The 13,333-nt window shown below is 40.5% G+C and overlaps 1 protein-coding gene across 1 annotated transcript in view; it reads left to right on the plus strand.

Moving 5' to 3' along the window:
- The window catches only part of Pappa (pappalysin 1), a 225,968-nt gene that overhangs the window by 130,303 nt on the left and 82,332 nt on the right, over positions 1–13,333 (plus strand). Inside the window, exon 10 of the mRNA XM_021160402.1 lies at positions 8,709–8,902. Coding sequence (XP_021016061.1) covers positions 8,709–8,902 — 194 coding nt within the window. The remainder of the gene's footprint in view (positions 1–8,708; positions 8,903–13,333) is intronic.

A 13,333-nucleotide genomic window follows, 5' to 3' on the forward strand; every position in this document is an offset into this window, starting at 1 on the left:
AGATAGCCATTTTTACAATGTTGATCCTGCCAATCCATGAGCATGGGAGATCTTTCCATCTTCTGAGATCTTCTATAATTTCTTTCTTCAGAGACTATAAATGTGATTTTAATTGGCCAAGTCGTTGGTGCTATAGAAATGCAACAAGGGGTGGCAGCTAGTCTTTCTAGAGAAGGAATGCCAGATAGGGTTTCCAGAGGGTATGCCTGGTTGAGCTATGAATTAGAGATAAGTGAAGCAAGTCATAGGACTTTGCTTAGCTGGAACATCAGACAAAGCCCATCATAGGTGGGTCGGAAAAGAGTAAATGTATAGAATTGAGATTCGGGGCAGATGATTACATTTTCAGACCCACTGAGCCCCCCTCCTTTTCAGGTTAGATATCTTAATACCTGAGTGGGCATTGCTTAGTGGAAGATTTCTCTTCTGTATCCCAGTCTCTGACTATAGTACAGCTCTTTGTGACCAAGAATCACATGGTCTTCCAGTCTTGCGGTGGGGGCATCTCTGGCCAGTGTTCTGGAGTCAATAGCTAGCAATAGAGTCTGCAGTCTCTTGCTTTTGTTGGGGCAAACCCCTCTTCCAGTTGCTCTGACATCAGAGCAACCATGGCTTCTTGGAAGCTGTTTTGTGTAAGAAGAGTCGCGATTACTTTTTTGTTTCTGACCAGAAAGGGTAGTGGTTTGGATTTCTATGTCTGAATGTTCTAGTTAAGTCGTTAGATTTAGGACCAATGATCCCATCTTCCTAATCTTTCTTGTCTTTCTTCCCTTTTCTTTAGTGAAAGAGTGGAAACACATGCACAGACTCTTTAAGAACAAAATGCAGGAACCCAGTACAAGTTTTAAAAACATACCAATTCTAATTGACATAAAATCGCATTCTTAAGTCTAAACATCATCGTGTTCATCATACAAGGAAGAACAAACTTACCCAGTGGTGATTCTTGCCTACCTCCTGGCTTTCGATCTTTATATACTCCAATGTGTCTTACTGGGTTGGAATTGGAGGACCCTATGCCTGGAATGCCTCATTCTTTTGGACTTTTCTGAACCATATGGCAGGAGCATAGGCTTTGAGGCAAGCCAGAACAATCAAGGCTCAAGATGGGGCGACCCTGAGCTGATACTCTAGCTACTCATGGGAGCACTACCCAGCACACTGCAGTCACCTTAGTCATAATGAGTCATAACTTTGCCAGAGTATGGTTACTGCCTTGATTTCATGTGGTGCTCTGACTCATCCTCCAGTCCTTGGTCCACCCCATTGGTACATATAACATAAGTGTATCCAAAAGCCTCTGCTGGCTCTAATGTTTAGTATGCTATAACAGAATGATGGGTTCCTTATTTCCCTAGCTTGAGGAAGATACACATGCATGCATACATTTTTATTTGCATGCCTGGTCTTTCACTATGCTCACATACATAAAGTTCTCATAGACCAATATTTTATCAGTTGTTGTATTTTGTCAGTATTTATATAATGGTCCTTTATTAGCCAGTCAGGATCCTCCATGCTTTACCAACTAACTATGTTACATTAGATTAGATACTTAGTTTTTCTCAATCTCAGTTGCTGTGTTTGTGAACACGATGTGGACGAGGTGGGTAATCAGTGAAATTATTGCAGTGCAAGACCTTCATTCATTCAGTATGCATGTAAATGCAGATGGTCTTCTGAGCACAGATCTTCATTCATTCAGTCTGCATATATATGCAGATGGTCTTCGCTGCATAGACTGAACATCACTGAACATTACGGTGACAAAGACAAAATGACCTGTTCTTCTACTTTCATGGAACAGCTGCTCTTTTTTTTAAAAAGAAAATTAAAGGATAAAATAAATATTTCAAGAGGCAAGTTAATGTCATGAGAGGAGTATAGTAGACAGTGGTAGAGAGAAGCCAGTGCAAAAATTAGAATTGTATTTTGGGAACCTGTTTAGATAATCCTTTATTGAGCAGGCAAATGGTCATGGTAAGACATGACCAAGAAAATGGGAAGCCAGTTTGGTGATTTGGGAGGTGACATTTGACAAAGTAAAAACATTATTTGAAAATGTCGACACTTTAAGTATTTTCTATACTACTATTGTATCATCTTTATAGTCACTTTCCAAAATAGATAAGAAAAGTAAAGTTGCTTTAAAGAATAAATAGCAAAGCAAAAGGAGAGAGAGTCATGTGGGGTGATATAGGTTATTAGATAGCCAAGAATAATTTAGGACAGGCTTAAAGTTTGAATTTTGATTTTCGGTGCCCGATTTCATGTGATTTTCATTAAAGTCCTCTTCTACATCTTTCAAAAAAGTTCACTGTATACGGATTTTGAACATTTTTATTTCCAGTTGCCCATTTCAGACTGAAAAAAATATATATACTGGCTTGAGGATTTGAGGGTTAAAAGAATCAAGAACCAAATTAATTTGAGTAAAATATTTGAAGATTATAAAACTATTTGATCTAACGTGTTTACTAGGCAGAAGGGAAAACTGAAGCGAAGAAAAGAGAAAAGCTTTCAGAATAGATGAGTCCTCCCCCTTCTTCTTGTCTTCCCTCCCTCCTTCCCCCTCTCTCTCCCTCCCTCCTTCCCTCCTTCCTTCCTTTCTTCCCTCTCACCCTTCCCTCCCTTCTTCCCTCATTCTCTCCCTCCTTACCTCCCTTTCTCCCTCCCTACCTCCATCCTTCTTCCTCTCTCCTTCATTTGCAGTCTTCTTCCTTTCTATCTTTCTTCCTCTCTCCTTTACCCCTTCCCCTCCCTTTTCTTTTTTCTTTATGTGGTGATAAGATCACATCCAAACCATTGAAAATCTATTTATAGTATTCAATCTTTTGTTACCCCCTTTGGGCCATTTTTGCATACTTTCTGCATATCAATGTTTAGGGCCCCCCCACATATTTATTTAGATTATCTAAGCCAATTTTCATTTTTCTATTTCCTGTTGCTGATTATAGAGGTCTTGGTGTCTCAGGCATCATTTGTTCTTGTATTCACATCTATTTTGTTGTCACTAATAATTCATATGGTATGAATTGTCCTCACTCTTTGGTATCATGAAATGTAACTGGAGCTCCAAAGAGAGATAGATAGAAAATTATTTTGGGCTTGGACTATTGGGGTCTGTTAGATGTGTAGTCATTTGTTTAGATCTCTATCTTTGCTACAATTTTTTCAGCCCATTTAAAGAAATACACTAAATTCAAGGTGATGTCAACACACCTTCAATTCTAATTCAGAAGACTGCCAAATCTCTTTATTAAATTTCAGTACAATATGTGTTGCCTTTTCTATCCAGATTCTCTATTTCTTTTCTAAATTGCCAAAAAGGCAGAAAATAAAACAATGTTTCCAACATATGGGAGATCACAAAGAACCATGTTACTAACTAGTTACAAAGTGGCCCTGTTGCAATTATGTATGCCAGAGCTTGGTCTAGACCTTCCTTTAAATTTTTCATTAAATTCTTTATATAGAATAATTTGTTAAAATAACTTGAAATCAGATTTGGTACTCATACTGGGTTTTTATTTGTTTGTTTGTTTTGTTGTAGAAAGTGTATTACTCTATAACCAAGTATCGTAGGTTTTGCCAGTTTGACAAAACCTAGACACATGTGGGAGGAGAGGAATCTCTGTTAAGGACTTGCCTCTATCATATTGGCCTGTGGGTGTCTCTATGGGCAAATTTTCTTAATTACGTGTTGATGTAGGAAGGTTCATCCCACTGTGGAGAATACCATCCTTGGACATGTGGAGCTGGGCTGTAGCACGAAAGTGACCTAAGCATGAGCCAAGAAACAAGCCAGTAAGCAGCATTCCTCTATGGTCTCTAGTTCAGGTCCTAGCTCTAGTTTCCTGACTTGAGTTCCTACTCTGGTATTTCTCAATGGTACACTGGGACCTGGAAATATAAGCCATATAAACCCTTCCTCCTCCTTCATACAAAAACAGTGCTTTGTGGAGCTGGAGAAATAACTTAGCACTTAAGAGCTCTTGCAGAGGATTGGGGTTTCCATAATCCATGTTAGGTGATTCAGAATGGCTCAGACATCCAGTTTGAGAGGAGACCCTAGTCCCTGACCTTCACAGGCACCTTCATGCCCTTGATGCATATAAACTCACCTAGGTATATACACATAAACAAAAACAGAGAAAGAAATCCTTTTAAAGCTTCATTGAGATGTTAACTCTCCCTTCTCATCCCCCTTATATCCTCTTCAGCCTAGTCCCTTTTCCACAGTCATAGCTTTTAATATTTTAGTGACTCTATCACTTAGGAATACCTGGTCCAAGCCCTTAAGCCCCTAAGATATAGAAAGTTGAAATGTATAACATTAATCACTAATCTGAGTCAGCTCATTAGATAGTTTGAATCCAGGGTTCTGATTTTAAAAGGAAGAACTCTTCACAATACATATACTTTACTCTTTGCCTAGATTTTAGTGAAAAATCTGTCACTTGGTCTTCAACGCTGTAGTAGGTTTAACAATTCCTACTTATCTCAAGAAGAGGGTTTATCATGTGCTTTCGAGATGCAGGGGCAGAGTATTTCATTCTAACATTCTGTACAGATGAGAACATGACATGAAGACTATGCAGAGCTGACAAGTTGCCTGTCCACACACAGAAGGCCTCACACTCTTGAAACTAAGCTCATTTCCTCCAAATTAAATAGAAAGTTTTCACCGTCTAAAAACTCAGTTGAGAAAGGTTGACCTTCTCAGTTCCCATCAAGTATTCTTTCTGGGTAGACAGATTTCTAAATGTACCATTTAATCTATAAGAATGAATATGAGATGGTGAATTCCTCTTTGGTAGGAGAAGATGGCTAAAGGAGAGAGAGATCAGTCTGTCTAGTATAAGATTCACTGTAAGCCAGTCCTTTATTGTGCCTCAGTTCTTTCTCCTTAGCCTGAGACAAAACCTTTTATTTTTTTTTAAAAAAAGTTTTATGTATTCTATGCATGAGTACACCACCATTGCTCTCTTCAGACACACCAGAAGAGGGCATTAGACCCCATTATAGATGGTTGTGAGCCACCATGTGGTTGCTGGGAATTGAACTCAGGACTTCTGGAAGACCAGTTGGTGCCCTTAACTGCTGAGCCATCTCTCTAGCCCCCTGAGACAAATCCAAAGGATTTTCCAAAGCACTACAGGCATTCTCTAGTTTAGTCATTCATTCATTCATTCATTCATTCATTCATTCAACAAATACTTGTCAAAAGTCTCCCAGTGTTTCTAGTACTCCTCCCCCCATTCTGCCCTCTTCTCTCTCTCTCTCTCTCTCTCTCTCTCTCTCTCTCTCTCTCTCTCTCTACCTTTTCTCTCTCTCCTCCCTTTTCCTCTCTACATTCACAATATCCCTTTCTGCTTAAAGTGGAATATATTCCATTATAAATCTCATCAGGCTACTACACCGGAGGTAGGATGGCAGAGTGATCATTTGGTCTTGCTGTAGACTTCAAATTCTGCACAATCACTTGCTCACCACCCAATGTAAAGCCCTCAAGGAACCCTAAGTAAATGGACGTAATGGAAACAAAAAGCTCCATTTGTTTTATTGTTCTGTTGCTGCTGTCTTTGTTTTTCCTGGCCGTACATTTGTATTCCATTCCTTACCCTGTTCTCTTTGGTGCTTGAGGCAGAGGGAGTGAGGAAAAGAGAGAGAATTCCCCAGACAAAACACTGGCAGATGGAGTGAAGGGGCTCCCCTAGGACACTAGTAGCAAGAGAAACGGAATTGCAGAGTCCAAGGATGTTATTTTTAAAAGAGACTAACAATAGCTTTGTCAGCATAATGTTGGAGAGGAAACGAGACATACTCATATTCTCTCTCTCTCTCTCTCTCTTTCCTTCTCACTCCTTCCCTCTCTCCATTCATTCATTTTTGCTCCCCTTTCTATTCTCTCCAATCCTCTTCCTTTCTCTTTAAAACTATTACATTGCATTTATTTATTTATTTATTTATTTATTTAAAGTAATAAAAAGGGGTGCCAGCTTGCATATGTTTCAGAAGTTTGGTGCAGCTTGGAGAAGTGAGTTCTCTCCTTCCACCACATGCGTCTCAAGTATTGAATTCAGGTTATCAGGCTTGGTGTCAAGTAGCTTTTCCTACTCACCCATCTTTCCAGTCTGAACCTGTCTTCTTTCAAATGATAGCTCCTCTCTGTCATTTGAGGTTTGGGGCCTATCTATTGACTTACTGTTTAGCTATGTAACTCTTCTCCTGCTCCTGTCTGTCTATACCTCCTTCCACTCTCAAATTCTAGTTCAAATCAAACAGATTTATTGCAACCTAAATCTAAACATAAAGAAGTAAACCTTAAAAAGAACATACTTTTATCCAATTTCTTGCTACTCTGAGCGTGCCCTTTGCCTTGGGAAATGAATTAAATTATCTTAGAAGGTAGGTATTACATAATCTTAACATAATTTCTCCCCATCTCCCTGCACATTGTAAGAAGAGTAAGTTGGTACCAAAGTTAACCAACCTCACAATCTTATCCTTAGGAGATCATGTTTTATCATTCTCTAAATAATGAATAGAAACAACTCTCTGCGAAGCATAAAGAGACAGAGGCTAGGCATAAGGGTTCCAGTTCTCACCCTCAGAGCAGCTGTCTCTATGGCCGAGAACTGGACTGTATAACTTCCTGCAGTTCCCTTTACTGGACTTCGATTTAGGGCAGATTACCCTTTGGTTGGACTTAAAGTTTTATTGTATCTGAATTGGCTACCGTCCCCGGTGACTGTGAGACTGTGGTAAGTGCTGACCTTGCCTTCTTTCCATGTTGAAAGTATCTGACATACTGGTCACTGGAGCTCTCTGCTGGCTTACACCCATCATGCAATAATTGAATTATAATGAATTGACTTACTCTGGCACATTTGATAGTATTTTACTACGTAGACTGTTTGTAGGAATAAACAAAGAATTTTGGAACTTGGAAAAGGCTCAACATTCTGCTGCTCCTGAATTCAATAACTCCCTTTACAGATAACAACATAAAAATTCAAGTCCTTTTCCCTCATGACCCTAGCTTTTCTCTAGAAGGTAGAATATTTGAAAGTACTTCAAGTAAGTATTGATTTCACAAGCTGGTTTAAATTCAGCCACTTAGAAAGGAATTGACCCTTTAGAAGAATTGCATATTTTCTTGTCATGAGTATTTTAGGATGTATAAGGCATATTTATGTTCCTTTCCAGTGGGGATATTGTCCTTACTGAGACAATTAGAATCACATTAGAGGAGGGGGGACAGGATTAAGAGGCAAAACTATCTTTTATAGTTATAAGCGGTGCAAGGGACAGAGAAGAAACCAATACTTTTTACTTGAAATTTAGTACCTTCTCCAGAGTTCTGCACCAGTCAATATTAGATGGATGACCTAGATCAAACCATAAATTCACAGGAATCCAGAGATGTTAATAAAATAGGCACCTTGTACGGAGGGGCTGCTTAGTTGTGCCTCACAGCACTAGAGAGTGGTAGAGCAGAATGGACACTAGTTTTAAAAAATGACAGGATGATCTTTTAGGGAGATCCACTTTGCCTCTCCCTGAATTGCTCTCTATTGAATACATAGGTCAGTTCTTCTTTGATGGGATCCTCTTCATGATTACTCTGATGCTTGTCCTTACAGCCAAAAGAGCATTGGTGCAACCAGCCACAGTTTTTAATGACACCCATAAACAAAGCAACAAATCAAAACAAGGATTTCAAAAAAGGCTGGTGCTTGATCACTTGGCATCTCCATGAGACACTGAAGACTATCATCTAAGACTGCAGGGGCATTAGACTGGGTGCTTTGAGTCTCCATAGTCTATTGCTATCTGTTTTGCTCCAATGACTGATTCCAGAGAAGAAAAGAGACTATTTAATAAAACACAGTTTAGTTGCTGAGCTGAGAATAAAGTTGGTTTGTTCTTTATGCAAAACTGAAATCTTCCTTGGAGTTAAATAAACCCAGGTTGCAAGCTTAAAATCCTATGGTGTTAGGAAACATGCTTAGGACTTGCAAAGTGAACTGGCACTTAAAAATTGTGTGACTTGGGCACCTATTAAAGACATGCGGCATCTCAGTTTCTGTATCTAGAATATTTCAGTTGTAAATAAAATGCTTCCGTCATCACATTGTGATTGAGCCTCACTCAAGAGGAGTGGAAATGTATGAATTTGGTTGCAGGTAGGGCAACAGACCCACACAGATGAGTTCTGCTTTCCCAGCATACTCTAGGTGTGCAGTCAGATGTGTCATCCATAAGCACAAACCTGAGAGAAATTTCTAGAACATTCTCACCTTACATAGAACCCATGGACATTGCACACAGTTTCCACCCCCAGCACCACCAAGTGCTGTAGTGTTGTACTTTCTGCTCTCAATTTCTCTGTGTGTGTGTGTCTGTCTGTCTGTCTGCCTGCCTGCCTGCCTGTCTGTCTGTCTGTCTGTAAAAGGAGTCATGCAGCCCTGTGCTTCATTTATTGAGTATCACACCTACCAATTTCAAATAAGTCATTGCGCATGACAAGACTTCTTAGATTCTTTTCCCATTAAGGCTGAAGAGTATCCCAATGTAACTAAAGATCACAGGTTCAAAGAATTTTCTGGTCTGTATGGTCTATTCCACAGCTGCTGCTGAGAGTTAATGCCAGAGAAGAATTCTTTAATTATTGACTCCCTTCCTATGTCCATTTCCCACAGATGAACCCAGCCGGTGCTATTTCCATGATGGGGATGGGATGTGTGAAGAGTTTGAACAAAAAACAAGCATTAAAGACTGTGGTGTCTACACGCCCCAGGGTTTCCTGGATCAGTGGGCATCCAATGCTTCAGTATCTCATCAAGACCAGCAGTGCCCAGGTTGGGTTGTCATTGGGCAGCCAGCGGCATCTCAGGTAAGTTCCTAGCCTTGCAGGGCTCCTGTTGCTGGTTCCCTATATCCCTGTTATGGCTCTCAAGGTGCCCACTTCAAGCACAGTGTCACAGAACATCTCTACCTGAGAGAAACTTTAGCCAACTGTCATATAGCACCTCTTTACTCTCACTGGTTAAGGATAAGGCATATTGTGATGAAGTGGGGGAAGTGCAAAAGTCATGGGAATGATGACTATTCTCCTATGGGCTTCTTGATGATTCGAATATGGGAAAGAACTCGAATTTGAATATACCATTGGAATTCAGTGGGGTTAAGAAAAAATTTATTTGGAAAAACTTAGGGTATTTTGTTTTGTTTTGTTTGCTTGCTTGCTTGCTTTTGTTTTGTGGGGTTTTGGGTGGTTGATTTTGGGGGGAGGGGCAGTGACCCTCAAGTTGTCTGGTTACTGAATTAATAGCAGTTCTACCAAAAACTTGCTGTAAAGTCTTTCCACCATTCTGGGTTCCATTTTTTCTTCCTGGCTCTCATTCCAGTATTTAAAATAGGAGTTTAGCTTGATGTTCTTCAGGGATGTTGCCTCTTCTAAGAAGCTGTGACTAAGTTCATGGTCCCCTAATGCACTATTCATATGACACAGTTCTCCCACAGGGTACTCATAGCCTCGTTGAGGGAGGGAGAGTTTTGGGGACAGAGCTTATGTGATCCTAAGATATCTGTGCTTCCCAGAGCCCCCTTTGCAATTATTAATTATTAATTATTAATTATTAATTATGCAGAAAAACACCTGCCTTCTTCTGAGACTCACATTTCCCAGAGACATAGCTCAGTGCTTCTGACTGCCCTGCAAGGTGGCCATTTTTGAACCTAGTCTTCCTTTCGGCCCTGCAGATGAGCTGTGATTCTCAGTCATCCTTCTGATACTGCTTCTTTATTTCAAGTGTGTTGGAGTCCAGCTGGCATTTTGATGAATGGGAATTGGGACTTTGAGCTAGGGTCCACTGAGAGTTATTGAATGTGCTGTAAAGTCGCACCTCTCATATCCTCAGCTTCATTTCTATTTGATCATCTCTTCATCTCTCCTACCTATGTTCACATTATTCAAATTTGTATTTACTCATTTGCATCTATGAGTGTACGTTCTTAGGAAAATGGAAAGTGTGAGTTACCCAGGATCCCCAGGTGCCTCTCCTATGCAGTGTCTGTCTGGCCATGAATGGGTCAGCATTCCTCTTGTTTCCGTGCTACATCAGCACTGTTTGGGCTCACCTGCATGGTCATAGCTTCATAGAGAACTTCAGAAATTTTATCTGTGTACCTTATTACTTCCCACAGTGGGTTACTGGGGGTTTGAAAGTAGACTGTGGTGTCATTCATCTTTTCTCCTCCTCAAAGAACAGCATCTAGAGAACACTGGGTGCCAAGACTGCCAGGCTTTGTTTCTACTGTAAATATGCATGTGCTTATGCACACATACACACACCTGCCTACAAATGACAACAAGAGATGTCCAGCCATTGTTTCTCCACCACATCAAACATGCAGGAGTTCCAAAAATCACCTAATACCCCATTCCTAGAGATGCTTAAAAAACAACATTCAAATGAAATAATTATTAACGCTTTAGAAACCTTTCATACACAGGAATAATGGGAGCAACTGTGCTTAAAAATTGCCCAGATTATTGCTAATAATGTGATCAAAAATTTTCCCAGTCTCCTTATTTTGAAAAAAACAAGCAACAAACACCCCCCCCCCCCCCAAAAAAAAAAAAAAACCCAAACCTTTCATGGGACAATTAATCCAATCTTGTAGGGAGAAGTCTGCCAGGAATTATGGCTGATTTATTCTTCTTAAACAAAAATCCAATTTAAAAAATCATTATAAATACTAGCTCTTCAATCTATAAAGAGGAGGGGAGGAAACAAAATCATCTTACAGAATTATCCATTGTTACCAAATTTATTTTAATGAAATCAACTAGATTCCATTACTCTGAGCTTGGGTATAATCTTTGTTACAAGGAGAATTAACTGTAACTAAAGTTGCCATTATGAGATCAGCTCACCATAGTCTATGGGGTCAGTTTGTGCAGGCTGGGTTCAGAACCAGGAAAACAAAGGCCTAGGGGGCGGGCACAGAACAATAGTGTCCCATTTCCTCTACTTGAAAGCAAATGTGCCTACTGCACATATGCATATGTGATCATGCACACAGGTACATCCATGTGCGACAGTACAACACAAAGTCGGCTTCCTTCGGGGCAGGCATTATTCCTGAAGTGAAAGTATTGCCCCCTTCTGACACCAGGGGAGAAGGAGATAGGACTGTGTCCATCATTGCCTTGAACAGTGGTGAGAGAAGCCCAGTGGTTAATTTTCACCCTGTCAGGGCCTCTAGTGAAGATGTTGTCGGTGAGCACAGAGGAGCTAGAAGGTTCTAGAAAGTAGAATTGAAGAATAAGATTGGAAGGGGTATCCTGGGTCCCTCACCTTCCCTCAACTTGTTCCTTCTCCAACTTCTCTTTCTCTCCCCTCTCTTCATTTGCTTCCTCTTCTTCTTTTCTCCTATCACCTCCTTCTTCTTTCCCTTTATCCTCCACCCACATGTGCATATATGAATAGGCCCATAGGAGCTCATTCCAGACACTATCAGAATCAAATATAGGAGAACAGAATGAAAGGAACCAGGCACTTCTGAATTTCACTACCCACCATGCTCAACACCATACACACACACACACACACACACACACACACACACACACACACAGCCGATTGCCTTCTTCAGGGTAAACACTCTATTGTCTATCTTGGAGCCCTGCAGGAAGGGCTGTAGTCTCCCCAGTCATGTGAAGAATCTTGTCTTACTCTTGTCTTAGAGTTAGATCTTATAAGATGGCAATGGGAGCCTAGAAATATGTGGACACATCCAAATTTTGGAGTTACTGGATTCCAGGAAAACATGCAGAGTTTTTGATGGCATGTGTTAGGGTCTCCCCTACACAGAGTCACCGTCTCTGGAACTGAGGCTTCCCCCACTCTCTGCCACACACTGACTCTCTTCTGCAATCTTTTGGTCTTTACCAGGGCAAGCTTGGCCTGAGGAATTATGAAACTGTCCAGCCATTCCTATATCTCCTTTACAATCCAGTTTACTTCATTCTCTTCAAGCCTTTCTGTAGTAATATAAAAATGGTAAAAACTCAGCTGTTTGCTGGAACTATGTACCTATCTCTTTGTCTATGATTTAACCCACAGAGGTTTAAGACCCCATCTCTAACCTCAGCAGTGTTTAAAAAAAAGTGTGAGAACTCTCTCCAAATTATAGCTGCATTATAATAAGGCTTCAGGCACTTGTGACTAGTGAGAATGATGGACACACTTTGTGTTAAGTGAGCTTAGAATGCCAGTCTAAACTTGAGCTTTGATTTTGCATAACCCTGCCACTTCTAATGATTTCCAGTCTCTCTCCCTCATTCTCCTTCAACAACTTTCCCAAATTTGGTTACAGTAAAGCTACCCATGACTGCTGAGTCTTGTATCCAAATGTTATCAGACATATCAAAGCTTCCTGGTTGTGCAAATTGGGCTGAATATCCTATAATGAGAGACATTCCTTGGATATTTGGGCTATGCACCTTCTTGACCCAGCTGGAATCAAGAAGTTCCTGTAAGTGAACAAAAATGGAAATGAAGAAAGAGAATCCAGTTATCTCTCTTCTGGGAACCTCAGAAATGGTTCAGTTTGGTTTGCTTTAAGTGCTTGCAAAGATCTTGTCTGGTTCATACTTTGCTTCCATGCCTCACATTTCTCCAATAGTTTACACCAAAGACTGCCAAAACACAAAGTCAAGATGTCTCCCTTCTGCCCTCATCTCCAGAGCTTCTCCCTAAGACTATTTCCTCCTGTGTAAACAGGCAGCCCCTCTTTACCATGGATTAAAGAAGAGATGGAGATGCTAAGAGGAGCTAGAATCCTCAGTGTTCTCATAGGGATTGTAGACCATCAGTCAACCAACCTGTTTATTAGGTTAAGCTTTTTAGGGTCAAACTTACCCTGACCATTTCTAGGCTAGGGGTTTAAGAAGCAATGTAAAGCAAACCTCTTCTAAGAATAAATGAGAAGTGAGAGACCTATCCGCACTGAAGCAAGGGTTGTAATACAGTAAGCTCTTTCCATTCTGGAGCTTTCTGGACAGTTCAGGCTAGGTTGCTGGTTCTATGGAGATTCCTGCATTAGAGAGCACCTTCGCTTCTTTATTTGTAACTAGTTTTGATTGTGTTTGTCATTAACCTTTTGGGGAGTTTTGCAACTTCATTCTGAGTTGCTATCATCTGATCCTTGACATGCTCATCTATCTTCTTCCTTCCTTCCTTCCTTCCTTCCTCCCTTCCTTCCTTCCTTCCTTCCTTCCTTCCTTCCTTCCTTCCTTCCTTCCTTCCTTCCTTCC

The sequence above is a fragment of the Mus caroli genome, chromosome 4 (genome assembly GCF_900094665.2).
Source record: "Mus caroli chromosome 4, CAROLI_EIJ_v1.1, whole genome shotgun sequence".
NCBI lineage: Eukaryota > Metazoa > Chordata > Mammalia > Rodentia > Muridae > Mus > Mus caroli.